Source organism: Sciurus carolinensis, chromosome 8, assembly GCF_902686445.1.
Source record: "Sciurus carolinensis chromosome 8, mSciCar1.2, whole genome shotgun sequence".
In the NCBI taxonomy this organism is placed as follows: Eukaryota; Metazoa; Chordata; class Mammalia; order Rodentia; family Sciuridae; genus Sciurus; species Sciurus carolinensis.
The window spans coordinates 107,974,888-107,995,469 of record NC_062220.1 but is presented as its reverse complement, the minus strand read 5'-3'; the positions used below and the strand labels follow the sequence as shown (position 1 = coordinate 107,995,469).

General features: G+C 35.4%; 1 protein-coding gene across 1 annotated transcript; it reads left to right on the top strand.

Annotated features, from left to right (window-relative positions):
- Positions 1-633: 633 nt before the first annotated feature.
- On the top strand, positions 634-6,813 carry Fignl1 (fidgetin like 1). The gene is made up of 2 exons (XM_047561865.1): positions 634-768; positions 3,605-6,813. Exon 2 carries the CDS (start codon positions 3,615-3,617, stop codon positions 5,640-5,642), a length of 2,028 nt encoding a protein of 675 aa, XP_047417821.1. The 5' UTR covers positions 634-768; positions 3,605-3,614; the 3' UTR covers positions 5,643-6,813.
- The last annotated feature ends 13,769 nt before the right edge of the window (positions 6,814-20,582 follow it).

The window sequence follows — 20,582 nt, the reverse complement described above, 5'->3', positions numbered from 1 at the left end:
CCGCGGGGAGGGAGAGGGCGAGGTGACAGTGAAGGCAAGTGGCGGGCAGGCCCCAGAACTCAGGGTATAAGTGGTGTAAAAACGTCTTGAATAATTCCCAACTTAAACACAGTACCTCCTCTCCCCGGCCCCTCCGTGCCTGTAGAGCAGAAGGCGGGCGGTTTGCTGACCCAGGTGAGTCCTGGTAAGTCACAATCTATATATCTACAGGTTTCCTTCGAAATTTCATTCAGTTCTCATCACTACTTCACTTTATTCCGGAGCACTTTAAAAAATGATGCTTAAGCACAATGAAATGAAGACACTTAAGGTAAATCGCATCCTGGCTGGACAGATCGCAAGTCTCCTTTCGCAGAATATTTACAACTAGTCTCCTTTATCAGAATGTCACCATCCAGTACTGCACACACACACACAAAAAAAAAAAAAAGACAAGAAAAAGAAAGAAAGAATGCACGAATGAATGAAAAAGAAATAAAAGCGCCCTATCTCTCTCCAGAGCCACGGTCTAGACGCTACGCTCCCGCCCCCGCCGCGCGCGTCCCCGCTCTCACGTATGCACGTACGGCGCGGGCCCGAGCACGTCACGCCACGCAGGCGCACGTCGGACCCCGCGCTTTTCAGAGGCTGAGAGCGACTCGGCCATCCGCAGGTTGGCTGAGGTGAAGTCTGTGGGGTTGGGGGTTTGGGCGCCTTGCAGGGCGTCTGCAGAAAAACCCGTGGGCCTATCGGGCGGCGAACTGCGGCTCCGTGGGAGACCAGAAACAGGTCAGAGTCCAGCGAGCGTCCGCGGGTTTTCTTGCAGTGCTGTGTCCTCAGTGCCCCATTCTTTTTCGTTTGTTGTACGGGATGATGGTCTTGGGAAGTTACTGAGATGAGGCTTGGTCAACCCCGGAGTGGGCCTGGCGGATTGAGAGCGGTTCGATGCGGGTGAGGACCGGTTTCGGGCAATGTCTGCCACCGCTAACCTCAGCAAGCACTGGGAAGGCGGGAGGCGTTATTGTGTAAATTTACTGAGTCTTAGAATTTTCTACCGTTATGGGCAATACTCGTAGAACAGGTAGAACATTCTTCATCGGAAAACCCATATTGCTCCAGAATTTGAAGCTTTTTGAGCCCTGACACATTGCACGAAGGAAATGTCACACCATGATAATTTCCTTCACGGAATTATTAAAAATATTGTATAAAATTAACCTTCAGGCTGTTTATAAGGTGCATATGGAGGTCTCCTAAAATATTTCGTCATATATATATATATATATATATGTGTTCGTATTTATATATATGCGTGTGTGTGTGTGTGTGTGTTGCTTTTTTACTTTCAGAAATCATAATAGCTTCTGGTCCCAAGCATTTTGGATAAGGGATATGCAACCTGTAGTAAGTCAGAACTGCTTTCTGCTCATCCCTGACCATACGTAGTTCCTGTAGATTGAGGACTCTGTTAACTTATGTGGTAAGAAAGAAAAACTGATACCTTCTTTGAGGCGTCATTGTGAAGAATAGTAAGAAATACTTTATCCAGTGCTGAGAACTGTTTTGAGTGTTTTGCAGAACTAAAAGACTTTGTCATCTAATTAATTGCATTTCTTTTATATGTGAAAACAGACCCACATTAAGATATCGACCCAAGGTCAGTGCTGGAGGATAATGGAGCCAGAATCTGAACACAGGCAGTCAGCATAGGATTCAGATCCTATGCTCTTAATTCCTGTGCTATTTTTGCCTCTGGGAAATAGTTCTATAAAGGACCTGTACAGTGTCTGCAACAAATGGTCAGAGCTGTACTAGTACTTTAATTGCTATTATTTTAGTGGATACCATATAGTCTTAAGTTCTGAGAGAATGTAAATTTGATAGAAAAATACTTCCTACTAGCAGAAGCTAACAATCCAGTTTGGAAGAGAAATATAGTCTTAAGATAATAAGAAAATTACTTAAATAAAGATGATTTTGAAACAGTACTTATGTTAAGGTTAAATTGACTTAGAAATGGTAAATAGGACAAAAACTGTCATTGAGTAGTGATGGCCAGTTTTTGGTTAGCTGTATTTATAATTGTTGGATAAATGATTGGATTGAAAGGAAAAAGTAAGACTTGGGAGATGAATATTGAAAAAGAGTTCATAATGGAAAGGAGAAAAGAGTTTCCTGAAAACAGTGACTTGAGCTGTGGAGTAATTCCAGGATTGCACATGATAAACTGGAATGAAGCCATGCAGAGGAAGAGGATTATTATAGTAATTGTGAAAAATATTTTCCAAGTCACTTCTCTTTCAATTTTGCAATTCCAGTATAGTATAAAGTAGATTAAAATGAGAGCAAAAGTGGTATAGTGAAAGCAGGATAAACTGCTTGTCAGAAGGAATGCTTGCATAGTGTTGATTCTGGTTTTTTAAGCTTTATAGCTTTAAATAAATTAGTCTCACTGGATTTTAAGTTTTCTTATTTTTTTGAACAGATTTATGAACACCTACCTATAATGTGACAAATTGTTTGCAAGGTGTTGTTGGATGTACAAAATTGTATTAAACGTGTCTCTTGCACAAAAATAATTTATTGATAATTAAGCTATAGCTCCAGGTAATTTGGAAGGATACTTTAAAATACGTAAGTTCTTAGTTTTTACTTTATTGCAGTACTCTTAGGAAACCAAACAGATTTCTCGTAAATTTTTCTAGTAAATATGCAGGTAAATTCTTAGGTCTGACAACATACTTTCATCTATGATTCTATTCAAATATAAATATGAAGAGGCTTATAAAAATAACCTGAGAAGAAATCTAAAGTAAAAGCATTTTACTAGTATACTATTTGGCTTGTTCTCATTAATTGTCGTAACAGTTTCAGTTTCTAATACTTCATGTGAAATTGGGAAATTGTGATTCTGCAACATCTTTTTTATGTGACTTATTTATGGATAAGTCATTAAAACATTAATATGATCCATGCAGCTCAATCTGTGATGTTTGGCAGTAGCATCAATGGAACTTTGAGTATATAGGGAAGTGCACAAGTATCCAGAATGAAACTGTATGTTTGATATGGGACTTGATTCATAACTGCCTCTGTGATCTCCAGTAAGTTTCTTAATTCTCTCAGCTTCAATTTCTACATTTGTACGGAATAGCATTAGTAGTTTTCAGATTTTTTTCATATTATCTGACTTGATTGTCACTATGATTCCTTTCACTTGACAGGTAAGGAAACCCAGGGATAGTAATATGCTTGTTAAGGCCATCACATTTTTTTGTGTCAGGCTAAATGTAAACTCCTGGTTTGTGTTTAGTATAGTAGTTCCTTTGGTCTTTCATATTGCCTTTCTTTTGGTGATTAGTTTTAAATCTTTTCCATTTAAACCTTATAAATGTTTTTCTCTGTTTTCAGGGAAAATTGTTATATAATTAAAATAGTTTTACTCATAAAAAATTATTATGAAATCTTTAATTTTGAGACCATATCAGTATATCTTTATATAAACAATTTGTTCATATACATATATAAAATCCAGTGTACCTCTCTTAGAGATTTTAAAGGTACAAAGTATGTCTTTTTTTTCTTCTTGATACTGATTTGTCTTCATTTTTACCATTTGTTACAGAAACTTGAACATGCAGACCTCCAGCTCTAGGTCTATACATCTGAGTGAATGGCAGAAGAATTACTTTGCAATTACATCTGGCATATGTACATCAGGACAGAGGGCTGATGCATACTGTGCACAGATATTACGCATTCAGTATGCATGGGCAAATTCTGAGATCTCCCAGGTCTGTGCTACCAAACTGTTCAAAAGGTATGCAGAAAAATATTCTGCAATTGTTGATTCTGACAATGTTGAAACTGGCTTGAATAACTATGCAGAAAACATTTTAGCTTTGGCAAGATCTCAAACTAACAGTGAAAAGTGGCAGTCTGGGTTGTCAATAAATAATGTTTTCAAAATGGATAATGTACAGAAGATGATGCAAGCTGGCAAAAAATTCAAAGATTCTACTTTGGAACCTGGTGATTCATCAGTAATAATCCATAAGGAGGCTACTGCCTTTGATAATCCTAAATTTAATGTTTGTGGAGCTTCTGGAGAAGGTGACCTATTATCCAACTCAATTCATGGCACAGATAGGGCCCAAGACCACCCAGGGAACAACCCTTTGAGGTGCCCCCAGGATGTCCAGCCACGTATAGTGACTAACACCACCGCTAAGACTTGTCTCATGTCCTCAATGCCTTTAGGTGAGTCATCCACTGCAAAAGTGCATGCTACACCATTATTTGGGAATGTCAAAAAGGAAAATCTTAGCTTTCCCAAAGCGAACATGGGACTAAATACTTTCTCATCTAATCAATCTTGTTTTCCTTCTGGCTCTGAAAATCCACATGAAAGGAAGGGTTTTTATGGTTCTGGCATCATTGATGCCCTTTCCAATCCAGTACTGAATAAGGCTTATAGTAAAACTGAAGATAATGGCCAAAGGGAGGATAGCAATCTGCCCACCTTTAAAACTGCAAAAGAACAATTATGGGTAGATCAACAAAAAAAGGGCCACCAACTCCAGCGTTCATCAGGGTCTTCCTATGGTGGTGTTAAAAAGTCTCTGGGAGCTGGTAGATCTCGAGGGATATTTGGAAAGTTTGTTCCTCCTATACCTAAGCAAGATGGAGAGCAGAATGGAGGAATGCAGTATAAGCCTTATGGGGCAGGACCTACAGAACCAGCACATCCCATTGATGAGCGTCTGAAGAATTTAGAGCCAAAAATGATTGAACTTATTATGAATGAGATCATGGATCATGGACCTCCAGTACATTGGGAAGATATTGCAGGAGTGGAATTTGCAAAAACCACAATAAAGGAAATAGTAGTGTGGCCCATGATGAGGCCAGACATCTTCACTGGGTTACGGGGACCTCCGAAAGGAATTCTGCTCTTTGGTCCTCCTGGGACTGGTAAAACTTTAATTGGCAAGTGCATTGCTAGTCAGTCTGGGGCAACATTCTTTAGCATCTCTGCTTCATCCTTGACTTCTAAATGGGTCGGTGAGGGGGAGAAAATGGTGCGGGCTTTGTTTGCTGTTGCAAGGTGTCAGCAACCAGCTGTGATATTTATTGATGAAATTGATTCCCTATTATCTCAGCGAGGAGATGGTGAACATGAATCTTCTAGAAGGATAAAAACCGAATTTTTAGTTCAGTTAGATGGAGCAGCTACATCTTCTGAAGATCGGATTCTAGTGGTGGGAGCAACAAATCGGCCACAAGAGATCGATGAGGCTGCCCGGAGAAGATTGGTGAAAAGACTTTATATTCCTCTCCCAGAAGCTTCAGCCAGGAAGCAAATAGTAATTAATCTAATGTCCAAGGAGCAGTGTCACCTCAGTGAAGAAGAAATTGAATGGGTTGTCCAGCAGTCTGATGGTTTCTCTGGAGCAGACATGACACAGCTTTGCAGAGAGGCTTCTCTTGGCCCTATACGCAGTTTACAAACTGCTGACATTGCTACCATAACACCAGATCAAGTTCGACCAATAGCTTATATTGATTTTGAAAATGCTTTTAAAACTGTGCGACCTAGTGTGTCTCCAAAAGATTTAGAGCTTTATGAAAACTGGAACAAAACGTTTGGTTGCGGAAAGTAAATGGGACACCTGAAATTAAAGGGTGGCATCTTTGTAGTACAGTCTTTTTTGATTTTTTAGCATAGGATGCGGGCAGTGTGCTAATTGCTTCTTTTTAAAATATATTCTGAATTGTGTACCTCACGAATAACAATAGCTCAAATTTTATGATTGACATAGCTTATGTTAATACATTTTTTTGCCTTCCTATTAATTTAATGTATAAGCCTATTTAAACAGAACAAGAATGAAATTTTTGTTCAGTTTCTAAGAAGTCTTTGAAGATGTATAATATGAATAGTAAGCTCTAATAATCTGAAGATTTCATTAATATATGAGGATATGTCTGATTTTATACATCTTTTATTGAAGAAAGTTCTGTCTGAAAATCTCAATTCTTAATGTTGGCTAGCATAATGGTTCACATTCAAAGCAACATTGCTTACTGTTTAGGTAGATTTAAGATCTTCTCAAAAATTAGAGTGAAAGTGACAGTTTTTACTTTCTTCTGCTGGTCTGTAACCTATTTTGTGATATCCTTTCCTTTCCAAAGCAAACTAATAAAAACACGTTCAGAAATAGCAAGGTATATCTAGTAGCAAAGACATATCTACATAACCAAAAGGTGAAGAATATTGTATTTTTTCAGGGTGTGTTTATCATTAATATGGTGTTTATTATTAATACTTTATCTGATATTACTTCACAGCCTGTAGTGTTGCTGTATCTCAAAAATAAATATTTTCATATTTTTATAATGGACCATTTTATTTTATAAATCTATGTTCATGTACAAATAAAATTGATCACTGTTACATTACCACTTTGGGGAGACACATTATTTCAGCATAGATTCTTTTAGGTCTTTTTTAATACAGAAGTGGAATTGTACTGTGCATTATCTTTTGTAGTCTGTTCTTTCAAGTGTATATCACTTTCCTTGTTAACATAAATGTATACAATAAGTCTGTCAGATTGCATAGGAGTCCACTGATTGGATGGTCTTCTGCTAGAGTTCATTTAGGGTGGACATTAATTTTTGTTTATTGTAAACAAAAAATGTTGAATGCTATTTAGTGATCTTTTATATATACATTAAATTTTTTGAGTAGAATTCTTGGAATTAGAATATGCATTTTTAAAAATCTTTCAGCATGTCTAAATTGTCATCTAGGAAACTAGTGCCTATTTAGAATTTTCATCTGTACTAAATCAAAGGGGCTGTTTATCTGTACTGCAGCAGCACTGGACAGTAGGCAGTTTTAGTTTTTGTTAGCATTCTTTTCCCATCCATTCCTTCAAAAATTGAATGCCAGAGTGTTCTAGGTGCTGAAAACAGAGCAGTGAACCACACAAACATGTGTGCCTGGTTCCATTCAAGTTCTAATGTTTTCTCTAATAAGCACTGCAACTTGAGAGAGAATTTGAAGCACTTTTAATAGGTGAATTTAGTCGTTGTGTGTTTGTGGATTCTTACAGAATAAAAATAAATTTTTACTCTGGATCTACCTTTTTATACTGTATTAAAAACTTTATAATTGCAACTTTAGTTTCCCCTTTACTATGTGAATTGTCTTTTATCAGAACGAGGATGTTAAACTTCTTGTGTTTAGTCTTTAGTTATATTTTCTAACATTTAAAATTTTAAATACTTTTTTCTATTTTGTTTCTATATAAAAACTATAACTTTGGATTCTTAAGTTTTCTTAGGTCAAGGAATTCTCTAGTTTTTCCTGTTATTTAATAATTCTTTAATAAATAATTAAGATTTCCATCCTCTGGGGTCTTAAAATTACCATAGTTATCTAGATTTATCAGCAATTGCTTACTAGGTATTAGCGTCTTATTTAACTCTGTAAATTAGTCTTGATGTTAATAGTTTTTTTCAACTAAAACTTAAACACCAGTCCTGACTTTTAGTTCCTATGATCACCAACCATGGGGCCACTTCCTCTGTGGAGATTAGATTATGTACAAGAAAGAATTTCACTTCATCTTGGATTAAGTAGAGATTATATCTCTCATTAGCAAGTGAAACAGATCTTCCAGAAATAAGTCTACTAAGTAAGAATCTAAACCTGAAAGGGGTGACCAAGTAGGATAATCTAAAACTGGAAAGAAAATTTGAGCTAGGGGAGCACTTGACAGTTGTCTACATAATGCCACATAGAAGCATTCCTTCTCAGCCCTTTGTGATTCTGACTATCTGAGGCAGTTGAGTAAGGAGTTTCCTGAAACTTTCACTCAAGATTGGGAACATATGGTAATCTTGGACTATTTCCACTTCCCCCAAGTGACACTGTATATCTGAGCCATTGTTTGAGAGAAATGAATGCTAACCTAACTTTTAATGTCCTTGAAAGTTAATGTTTTCTTGGTAAAAATGTGCATTTTACCAACACATTTCCCCTGGTTGTGGTACTACTCCTTCAAAATTTTGGTAGAAATATAGTAATTTATCCATCTATATTATCAGCCATTTATTTATTTGCTCATTTCTGGGTTTTATTTTATACTTAGACAATCATCCATTCTGTAATATATTTTAAGTTTTTCTTAAATAGTTCACATAATTTTTTATTTTTGTCAACTGATAAAAATAATTACACATTAATACGATTTTTCATTTATGCATACATTGTGTGATGTTTAATTCAAGTTAAACTTATCTGTCTCCCTAAACATTTTGCCATTTTTTTTATGGCGGAAACATTCAATATCCTTCTAGCTTTTTGAGATACACTGCACATAATTGTTATTCCTAGTCACTCTATCATGCTGTGCTGCACCAGAGATTCTTACTCATGTAATGGTAACTTGGTACCCATTGAAAACCTTTTTCCATCCATCTCTCCCTTTTATCCATCACTCCCCCTTAACCCTGCCACCTCTGGTATCCTTTGTTCTATTTGAAGTTCTATGAGAATATTTTTTTTTCTTAAGTTGGGTTCATTTGGACAGAATCCTACATGAATGTAATTTGATTTATTCCATTTAAGTCCCCAGTGCCCCCAATCATCCCTTCCCTCCTCCCTCCCCCTATTCTCCTTCCTCTTACTGGTCTTCCTTTCACTCATTTATTTTTGATTGGTGCTTTATAGATACACATAAAGGTAGAATTCACTGTGGTATATCTATACATGCACATTTATTTCACATTTTCTTTTCAGTTCCTCCTCCCTCTCCATCCCCTACTTCACTGATCTTCACTATATCTTTATGATATCTCACCGCCCCATTTATTTGCTCATTTTACTCTAGCTTCTGTATATGAGAGAAAGCATTTGACCTTGATTTTCAGAGTTGGGCTTATTTCACTTAGCATTATGTTTTTCATTTCCATCCATTTACTCACAATTATCATAATTTCGTTCTTTATGGCTGAGTAAAATGCCATTTCATGTATATATGTATCATTTCTTATCCATTCATCTATTGATGGGCATCTGGAATGATTCCATAATTTGACTATTGTGAATTATGCTGCTTTAAACATTGATGTGGATGTATCATTATAGTATGCTGATTTTATTTCTTTTGGAGAAATATCAAGGAGTGGGAAAACTGGGTCATACAGCTTGCCATATTTGGTAATAGCCCTTTCTGGAGTGGGGTGATATTTCCTTATTTTCATTTGCATTTTCCAAAAGACTAGTGTTGAGCATTTTTACATATACCTGTGACTCAATTGTATGTCTTCTTTTGAGAAATGTCTGTTTCCTATCGTTTTTGTTTAGTTCCATGTGTTTCTGGATGTTAATCTCTTGTTTGCAAATATTTTCTCCTATTTTATAGGTCGTTTGTTCATTCTGACAGTTGTTTCTTTTACTATGCAAAGCTTTTAGTTTGATATAAGCCTATTGTCCATTTTTGTTTTTGTCTTTTGTATTTTGATATCAAAAAACAAACAAAAACCTTGTCCATTCCAGTGACCTGGAGCATTCCCCTGTGTTTTTTTTTCTAGTAGTTTCAGGTCTTACATGTAAGTGTCCAATCCATTTTTAGTTGATTTTTCGAGGTGGTGAGAGGGGTCTAGTGTCACTCTTCTGCATATGGAGACCCGATTTTCCCGGCACCATTTACTGAGAAGACTGTCCTTTGTTCAGTGCAGGTTCTTGGCACCTTTGTTAAAAAATCATTTGGCTGTAGGTGTGTGGGGTTATTTCTGGACTCTCAATTCTGTTCCATTAGTCTTTATTGTCTGTTTTTTAATGCCTATACCATGCTGTTTGGTTATTATAGCCTTGTAGTATATTTTGAAGTTAAGTAGTGTGGTGCTTTTGGCTTTCTTTGTTTTTCAAGAATGTTTTGTTTATTTGGGATCATTTTGTGCTTCCATATGAATTTGGGGGTTGTTTTTTCTAGTTCTGTGATGATTGCCATTGGAAGAATATCATCAGTGTTTTGATGGAGATCGTGTTGAATCTGTAAATCATTTCAGCAATATGAACATTTAACAATATTAATTCTTCCAATACATGAACATGGAAAGCCTTCGTGTGTGTGTGTCCATGTCTGTGTCCTCTTTAGTTTCTTCCATCAGAATTTAGTAGTTTTCATTATAGACCTCTTTTACATCATTCTTAGTAGCTATTCTTTCTTAGCAGTCTTATTATTGGTGTATAATAATGATGCTAGTTTCTTTTTTTTCTATGCTGTTGACCAAACCCAGGACCTTACACATTCTAAGTAGACAAGAATTCTCTACCACTGAGGTCTATCTCAAGTCTGCCCCTGATTTTTATATGTTGATTTTTATATCCTGCAATTTTAATTTATTATTAATAATAAATCATCTTTTAGTGGAGATTTTAGTTTTTAAAAATATAAATGTTATCTGCAAACAAGGAAAATTTAACTTTTCCCCTTCCTGTTCATGTGTCTTTTTTTTTTCTTTCTCTGGCCTGATTGCTCTGTACTTCTTATAAGTACATAGTCTCTTATGTACTTCCAGTATTATGTTGAATAAGAGTGATGAGGATGGACATCTTGTCTTGTTCCAAGTCTTAGAGAAAAAGAGTTCTGCTTTTTCCCACTTATTAAGATGTTAGCTGTGGGTCTGTATATAGCCTTTATCATGTAGAAGTTCATGTCAAAGTATGTTTCTTCCATACCTAATTTGTTCAGTTTTTATCACAAAGGGGCAATAAATTGTTTTTTAAATTTTTAATTCTAATTTGTTGTACATAACAGTACATTTATACATTTTAATAAATCATACATAAATGGAGTGTCATTTCTCATTTTTCTGAATGTACATATTGTGGGATCCATCAGTCATGTATGTACATAAGGTAATGATGTCTGTTTCATTCTACTATCCTTCCTATCTCCTTACCCCTTCCCCTCCCTTCACTTTCCTCTACCTAATATAAAGTAACACCATTCTTCCCTAGCCCCTCTCCCCACTTATTGGGAATTAACATCCACATATCAGAGAAAACATTTGACCTTTGTTTCTTAAAATGCTTCTAAGAAAAAACTATGCCAGCCCACCCACCCACATTTTTCCAAAAGAAAATACTAGTTTAATAAGATGTTGTGTGGAGATTACTATTTAAGATAGTGGAACAAACCACAGATTTTCCCTACCCTGTGTGCAAAATTCTCATTGAAATGAAAAGACAAAAGTAGAGTAAAAGAAGGAAAGCATGGCCTTTTCAGATGTGACATTTTAGGTGTTTCTGAGTCAGGAGGCAAATGATGAGTCTTTTGTTGAAATCTCAAAGCTAAAAGACCTACTGATTTAACAAAGCACTGTGGAAAGGCCTGCTGATTGGTCTTCTCTACAGTGTTCAGGCTGCTCTTACTCAGGCAGCAGAGCAGGCTGCTGAAAAGATTCTGAAAAGATTCTGGAGACTATTCTGGGCACTCATGTCCTATTCTGTTCACAATGGAACCAATGGGAAGCAGAGTTCCATAAGTCAGGGGTGATTTATAGCATCCTGACTTGTGGGCCCTGTGGCCCAAGAAGTGAGTCAAGATGTCAGCTACCTTCAGATTGCCACATTACACAGAAGCATAAGAATTTGATGAAACCGAAAGAGTCTAGAGTACCCCTCTCATTGTGTAAATGGTTACCTATGTTGTTTTTAAGGACCAACCTCCTTTCCTTTTAGTCTTTGAATAGAGGTCCCCTCATTATGGTCCTCCCACTAACACACAGGGACACTAACTTGGGCGCACAGAAAAGAACATGCCAACCTCTTGGTTAACACACCCCTTCCCATCCAAGGCCCTGCTGAGGAAAATGACACAATTGCTAAGGAAAGTTTTCCTACTCACTGTACTGCTCCATTTAAAGTATTAATTAGTTTGTGTCCCTTCCCTGTGGGGAATAAAATTCCTCCAGCAAGAGTCCCATTGAAATAAAAATAAAACCCAAATCACTTTTTAAAGATGAATATTTCATTTTTCTTCTTTTGGCTCCATTGCTATGGTCTTTTATCCATTTTTTAAATGTCACTTGGAATTCTTATTTTTGTACTTATTAAAATAGTTCTTGTAGATAGATGAACATGTCTTTATCATATAGTCCTCTTGATGGCTACTGCTTTCTGCTCAACTTTTCAGTCTTAATTTCTTCCACTTAAAATTTGACAAAAGCATCAAGGAGGAAGGTGGCTCAGGGTATCAAGTTCACTTCAGGGTCATTCTCTTCTCCCTAAAATCCCTAAAATCCTGGCTGCCTAAATCCTAGCTGATTAACTACTGCTTAACTACCAGAAGTATGGTAGGCCGAATCTTAGGTGTTTCTCCAAGATTCCTGTAACCTGGCTATTTAATCAAACATTAATTTAGGTACTGCTGTGAAATGACTTGGCAGATATAATTTTAGACCTTCAAATAGGGAGGTTATCTTAGATTATTTATGTAGACCTAATCTAATCAGTTATTAAAAGCAGAGAATGTTCTTTGGCTAGTAAAGAAAGGGAAGAGAAGTGGAAGTTAGAGATTCCAAGGGTGAGAAAAATTTGACCTGTGTTTGCAACTGTGAGATGTAGGAACCTATGTGCAAGGACTGGAGAGAGGACTCTAGGAGTTGACCATGGACCTAGGACATAGCCAGAAAAGAGAAAGAAACCTCAGTCCTACAATGCATGAAATTGAATTTGCCGACAACATCAGTATGCCTGAAAGCTCCCTTTGAAGACTACAGACAAGAACCCAGGCTGGTTACACTGTAAAAACCCAGGACAGAGAAACCAGCAGAGCCACCATTTTGAACATGGTTGGTCTAGAATATTGTAGCAGGAGCAACTGTTTGTAATTAAGTGAGGCAGTTTCCCTTAACTCTGTGCTATATATTTGCAGAAAGCCTTTTTGAACTAGAAAATAATTTCTATACCTTTAAGGTACAAGTTGAGAATCTGGTTTTGGAAATTAGTGTTCCTCACAGAAACAGACTTCTTGTATTGTTGCTAGAAATTTGGATGGTATCTTAAAAAATTCAACCTTTATGGTTAGGCATTTTGTTATAGCCTGTGCTCATTCTGTCATCTAAAATAATGTGGTTTTGAATTGTACTGTAGATATTATTTTCAGAGAAAAACTTTAAAAAATAATATTTTATAAATAATTTAGAAGTACTATATATTGGAAAAAATAGAATGCTATATAAAATATAAAAATAAAAATGATAAAAATAATGCTATGATTGAGATAAATTTCTATTGAAAAATGTCTCTAAACTTGTTGGATTGAATTTGGAACTCCTAAAGTAGTTTATGTCTAACACTGCATTTAACAATATTAGGGTTAGGTGACTGAATTAATGAATGATAAATTGTTTTCACATAAAATCCCTCCTTAAGATTAAAATAATATGATTCCATTAGTCTTGAATAAATGTCTAACTAGATATACATATGTAATAGGTAAAGATATGTATATGTAAATATATGTATCTTATTTAAATTAAGAGAAAAACAAAACTTGTGTGTGCACACACACATGCATATGCATATTTAAATATACCTATATAAAATGTAGGTGTAAATGTTAGTAAAATGAAATTAGAACATAGATCAGAAATAGAAAATGAAACCCGTCATGAAAGAAAAAAAAAAATAATGAAACAATTCAGTGAAAGAGAAAAGACTAGATTTTTAAAATCTATGAAGAAAAATGAATAAAAGTTTAATAAAGAGAAAATTTAAAATAAAATTTCAGGAAAAAGATCAAACATTCCAAGGTTCACAATAAATGTAAAGAATTCATTGATTAATAAAATCTCATAAATTAGGTTAAAAAGGCAAAGTTCAATTACAATTTTGGGGGGAAATTAAACCCAGGGATGCTTAACCACTGAGCCACATTCCTAGACTTCCCTTTTTTAAATTTTATTTTGAGACAGATCTTGCTAAGTTACTTAGGGCCTCACTAAGTTTCTGAGGCTGGCTTTGAACTTGTGTTTCTCCTGCTTCAACTTCCCAAGCTGCTGGGATTTTAGGCATGTGCCACTGGACCTGGTTCAATTACATTTTTTTTGTAGTGTTACAAATGCTGAAAATAAAGGAATAGGAAAATAAATGGGAAAGCATAACAGAAGGATAAAAGAGAATCAAGATAAAAAGCATTTAGTTGGAAAAAGAATATTTTATGCTGACAAAGGTTATTGCCTTTTATACCAGTCACAAACCATTATTACACATTCAGCTAGAAGTAAGAAAATGTAAAACAACATTTAAAAATTCTTAAAAATACTAGCAAAAAATGAAAATATTAGAATATTTGGTTTTGGTAAAGGTTTGGGGAATAAGGTGCTGACATGCATTGTTAGGGAGGATCTAGGTAAGTCTAGCCTTTTTGGAAGGCAGTTTAGTAAAATCTAACAAAAATAATTCCACTTCTAGGAACCAGTACTACATAAATCAGCTCACTAAAACATTTTACTTTATAAAAAATAGACAACCTAAATACTCATCAATAGAAAATGACTAAATCCATTCTATGGGGTGCTATACAGTGGTTTTAATAAGTCAATTAGATGTACATGCACTGATATGAAAAGAGCTCCAAGTTCTATTTTTCAGTGAAAAAACAAAATTACACAATAATTCGTATATATATCATCAAATGCATGATTTTACTTTCATAAGTTTTAAAATGCAAAAAATCTTCAAGAGGATATGCAAGATGGTTTGAGTGTTTACCTCTCTGGGTAGGAGTTGGGTAGAGGGAGGGGAATTTCCATATTTGAACTTACATACAAAGTATGGTTGTTTTGATTATTTACAACAATAATGTACTTTTTTGAAATTCTACAAGCTCAACAACAGTATTTTTAAAGTACTGAACATGGTTTTTAAAAAAATAATTAGTATTATTTAAAAATTGGAGCCATTAGATTTGTTAGTAGGTAACAGAGAGGCAGGAGGTAATAATTGAAAGCTTCTATTATAAATTCCTCTTAGAAAACATTATGCATTGCCTATAGCAAATGCAACTGAAAAGATAACCAAACAGAAATGTATCTTTAAAGAACCGAATGTCTCCATGTTTTGCACATATATAAGATTGTATTTAAAAGTAAACAATCAGAATACATAACAAATAATCATTCATCCAACTCCAAATAGAGCAAAGCTATCAAAATTGCTTTAAAAAGTAGCTGTGAGGCAAATACAGATTTCATCTGCATTTTAAGAAACTGAATGTTCAGAAAGCCATTTTACAAAGGAATCTTTGAACAAGCAACATATATGCATAACATTACATCTGTGACTACAGAAGTGTATAAATTCTATTTCATCAGAATTTGGTATAGAGATAATGTTGAGCTCTCACATCTGGAAGAAATGGCCTAGCTATATACATGCTTCCAACCCAGTGGAACAATGCAGCCTCCAATGCATGATAAGCTTCTGGAGACATCATTTCACAAAACATAGAAAATTACTTTAAAACGAGGGCATGATTGCAATTTAAGGGAAATGGTGCAGATAAATCTATTTTAATGGATAAGCTTAGTAGATGCAAAATAAATATGTCAGTACTTCATTATTTATTCCTTTCAGATAGTCTAAATTAGAGCAGAAATGCACACAATATCTACAATTCAGATTGTACACATAGAAATGAAAAAAAGGTGCTTTTCCCAAGTCATTTTAGTACTTTGGAAAAACTTAATCCTAGTATATAATTAATTTCAAAGGCTTTGCTGTACTCTCAATTCCATTGCATGATCTATTGTGTGCCATTTTTGTGTCAGAATTGCCTAGGCAATCAAGTTGCTGACTACTGGAATTCACAGTACTCTTTTGATCAAGTGAGTCTCTTTGTACTAGAGTCAGTATTTCATTTAGCAAAAACTAAGTTAGTGAACTAACACTAGAGATCTAGTGTTAAACCTAAGACTAAGAAAGAGATCTGCTTGGTATTGCTGCCAGTCAAAAGAACAATTAGAGATAAGTCCAATCTAGGTACCCTTAAAAGAGTGTGATACCTTCCAACTTGGCAAGTTTTGATTTATTGAGTGGTAATATTAAGAAAGACTTATAATTCTTGCAGCATATATAATAGATTAAGAAGGGGTAGAAGTTAAACTTTAGTATGTAAGGACCTCCTAAAACTATCCAAGTTTAGAAATCAGTCAAAGATATTGATTCTGAGAAATGGGGAACTCAATAAAGTATTTCTTTTATTGACGGAAATGTGCTAATTTTTATAAAATATAGTATTTTATAAGGTTCTAGAGAAAATATAATATTTAAAAAATACTAGATTTCCTGAAAACTTGATATATGACGTTATCAGCTTAAGATAATTGAAGTCTTCTAAGATTAATTAACAGCTTTAAGTTAGGGCAAGGCTGAATTTTACATGAATTTTACATGAGGAAAAAGAAAACCCCAGTATTTTCATAGGCAACAATAAAAATGTACAGGACACACATCAAAAAAATAAACAAAGTAGCCCTAAAAGATACTAGAATTTAATAATCTTTGGATTCCTGTCTCTTCTTAATTTTCCTTGTGGTTTAGTTTTCATGAGGGTAATGGTCTCTACTTTAAAGATTACCATAAGAAGTACATAAGAAATTTGAATTTGAAAATATCAGGTAAAGGCTTAATGTATATTAAAACATATTCTTCCTTCTACTTTGACTTTATCTCTGTAGTTTTGTTCAAGATTGTTTGAAGCTTCCTGATTAGTATTTTGTCAAACAAGCTACTTTAATGTTTTTTAAAAAGGAGCAACTAAAACTCAGAAAATTTACCTCTATAAAAATCTCACCTTGAAATTACAATTAAATGTTTCTTTATGTTTCCTGTAATAAGTTCCCACTGCAGATTTTCCTACTCCTAACAACTGGTGCAATCCTAGTTGTAAAAATTGTTTTAATGTATATAGTGAATTTATTGTAATATATGTTTATTGACTAAAATTTGAAAAGTACAAAATGCACAATGTTAAAAATAAAATTCATAACACAATATTTTGGTACATTTCTCTCAAGGTCATTCTCTGTACATACACAAACACAGTATGATACATTTTTATATAGCTAAAAATATACTGTAAATACAGGCATCATTAAAACATAATATACTGTATACCTAATCTCACCTTTCTAAAATCTATTAGGGTTGTGTAATTTAGTTAGCTCTTGATGTCTTCAGGATTTATCTTGGATTTAACAAACCACAGATTGAACATAGTCAAACAAAATATTTGCATATGTCCTGAACATTTATAGATTGTTTCCTGTCATCATCCCTAAACAATATAGGGCAACAACTAAGTACTTAACTTTTACATTCTGTTAGGTATTATAAGCAATGTAGAGATCATTTAAAGTATACAAGAGGAGGCATGTAGATTACATGCAAATACTATGTCATTTTATATGAGGGACTTACGCATCCATAGATTTTGGTATCCACCGGGGACCTAGAAGCAATCTCTTGCAGATATGGGGACAACTGTTATCCCATTAAATGGGTGTACCACATTTTACTCAGTTACTGAATGTCTGACTATTGTAGAGCATAAGTTTGTTAGCTATTAAGAAATTTTTTAAGATAAAGTTTGAAGAGAAATAAGAGGCTGATAACAAGACAGTCAGAATTTTATTTCTTCAGCACCTTAATTACTAGGGAATGTTTTCCATGGTTCAGCAGCACCCTCATCACCTGGAGTCACCTCAGACCCACTGAATCGAGAATCTGCATTTTAATGGGTAGTAATTTATACTTTACATCCATTTTACTTTGAGAAGTTCTGATTTAATGCAACTGAGGAAATGATGTAATCCAGAAAATTCCAATATTTTTAAATGTTGTAAACATCAGTCTTTGAGGAGCATTTAAAAATATTTCATGTCTTAATATTGTTCACAAATATATTAGATTAGAAATGGGATTTAGAGTTCAGAACATCTCAGTGGAAAGTTGGATTGAAATGGAAGAGGTAATCATCTTGGAAATGGATTTTTTGTGAAAGTCAAATCTTCAAATTTGTGTTTTATAACTTCTTCTATTGCATTTGGTTTAGAAAGTATTTTCTAGTCTGGGATGGATTAGCCTATATAGCGCTTAGATTTAAATTCCCATGTCCCTTTTTGTGTAGATATTCTTAGTGTTCAATATGATCTGAGGCACTAGGTTTCTTATAGTAGCTTAATAATTTCATAGAATTATTAATGAAATAATTTTTTTCCTGTTTAGTTTTCAGTTTGTTTTTGATCTATGTGTTCTTTGATATCAATAGTTCTCAGAATGGGGCTCGCAGACTTCTGTGGCCCCTATCTCCTTTCAGGGGATATGCAAGTCAAAGCTCAGGCACAATTCAGACATTCCTTGCTGTTTCCTTGTGTCATGGTGGATAAAATTGTGAGCCCTCAGCTGAATCATGGCAGTGGCTCCACACTGCACTAGTATCCATTGTGTTCTACACTGTCATGCATACACATTTTAAAAAATAACAGTTTTACTTTAATAATATCCTTGATGAAGCTGTAAAATTTATTAATTTTATTATATCTCACCCCTTGAATATTCTTCTTTTTTGTTGTTGTTGAGGCAAAATGGGAAGTACATATAGAGTAATTTTACAGTCACGGAAGGACTGGTTTCCTGGAGGAAAAGCACTTGTTCAACTGTTGAATTGAGAACTAACCTAACCACTTTTTCTGTGGAGCACCTTTTTACAGGAGATACTGACAGAACTATGGTTATTCAGTCTTGGACTTTTGGCAATGTTACAGAGCAGTGGCTCACTGTGGAGCCTAGCAGCCTTGGTGCTCCTCAGTTACTGGTTCTTGAGATCATGCTGGAAAGATTTCAGACATGTTTGGAGTAGCAGACATGAATTTATTGGAAGCGATAGGAAAAGGGAAACACTCTCTAGTGAGAGAGTAGGTCTTCTCAGAGAGGAAAGGAATGGTGTACTCCTCTTGCCCTCCTGTTTTATTAGAGGGATCCCAGGGAAGTTTCTAGAGAGTCTTCCCCGGTTTACTTTTGACTGACAGCAGGATTATGTCAGACTTCCAAGTCCCCACTGCACATGATCTGACACCATGGAAGGGAGATTTTCTAAATATCCAAGGCAACTTTGGGTCACTTTGGTCCATATTGATTGGTTCTAATTGGTACTTATTCTTACAGACTTTGTGTTTAGGGGGTTTTGCTTATCTCCCAGAGTTCTGTTCTGATATGAGGTCTGTGTGATAGGTTACCAAAGTCTGTCCTTCAGGGCAACTTGTGTTCTTCTCATTGGCAGGGAGGAGCCCTTTGGGCCTGCATTTCTTTTACAGATAACTGGTTGTTTGATGAGCAATGTAACATATATTATTGACTTAAGCCTGATGGGGCTGCTGGTAAATTTACTTCTAAAATGAAAGTTTGTTGGGGTTCAGCACAATGGGCAGTTTATAAAATTATCCCCTTAACCTCATGTTCCCACTGATCACATCTTTGTTAACTATCAGCAAATGGTTTTTCAAAAATGATAGAGCAAGCCTGTTACTTCAAGGAAAATAACTGACAGTATTTGTGGCAGGTAATAAAATTCAACTTTTCCAAAAAAAATGTGAGTTTTAGGGAGCTTTCATTTGTCATCCACAGCAGCTCACTAACAATTAAAAACTTTTCTGATGAGATCAGTGGTGGACACTTTCATGGACCTCCATGACCTCTGCCTTATGGTGCCCATGCCTGTCCTTGAATATAAGTGGTACTGTTTGGATTGCTTCTGGCCAGTAGAAAATGTCAAAGGGGTATTGTTGCCACAATTAGGTTATCTAAGTCTTACTGGAATATTTGTTCTCTCTCTCCTGCTGACCTTAAAGAATCATGTGGCCAGGTTGTGAACTGCTTATGTGACCTCTGGAAGCTGGCAGCTGCGTTTGGCCTATTGGTGGCAAAAAACTGAAGTTTCAGTCATATAACCACAAGGAAATCAATTCTGCCACTGCCTGATTGAGCTTGAATGGACTCTTTTTCAGTTGATCTTCCAGAGGAGAATTCAGCCCAGCTGACCCCTTGATTTCAGTCTTGTGAGATCCTGACACTGAGGACACAGCTCAGTTAGGTCTAGACTCTGGCTACACAGACACTCTGTTATCTTAAGCTGCTTAAGTTGTAGTAATTTACTCTGCAACACTAGATAACCAACACAGATTTTGGTATCTGTATGCAGATGGTGGCCATCACAAAGACCTACAAATGTGGGAGTGGCTTTGGAAGCAAGCCACAATGGGAGGCTAGAAAGGTTTGGGAGTAAAATAAATAAAGCCTAAACAGACTTCAACAGACTGTTATTAGTTATGTGGCATTTGGCACTTCCATAGAGGCCTCTAAAGGGAGGGAGGAACATGGTTAGCAGAAACCAGAAGATGACGAATTCTGTATAGTGGCAGAAAGCTTAGTGAAATTCTGTCCTCAAATTTGGAAAAAGCAGAGCTTTAGGTGATTAACTTGGCATTTAGTATTGAAGATGCTGCCTGACATTATTTTT

Bases quoted from the DNA above. Each gene is read 5' to 3' on its own strand.
- Fignl1 (XM_047561865.1), top strand. From the start codon at position 3,615: ATGCAGACCTCCAGCTCTAGGTCTATACATCTGAGTGAATGGCAGAAG.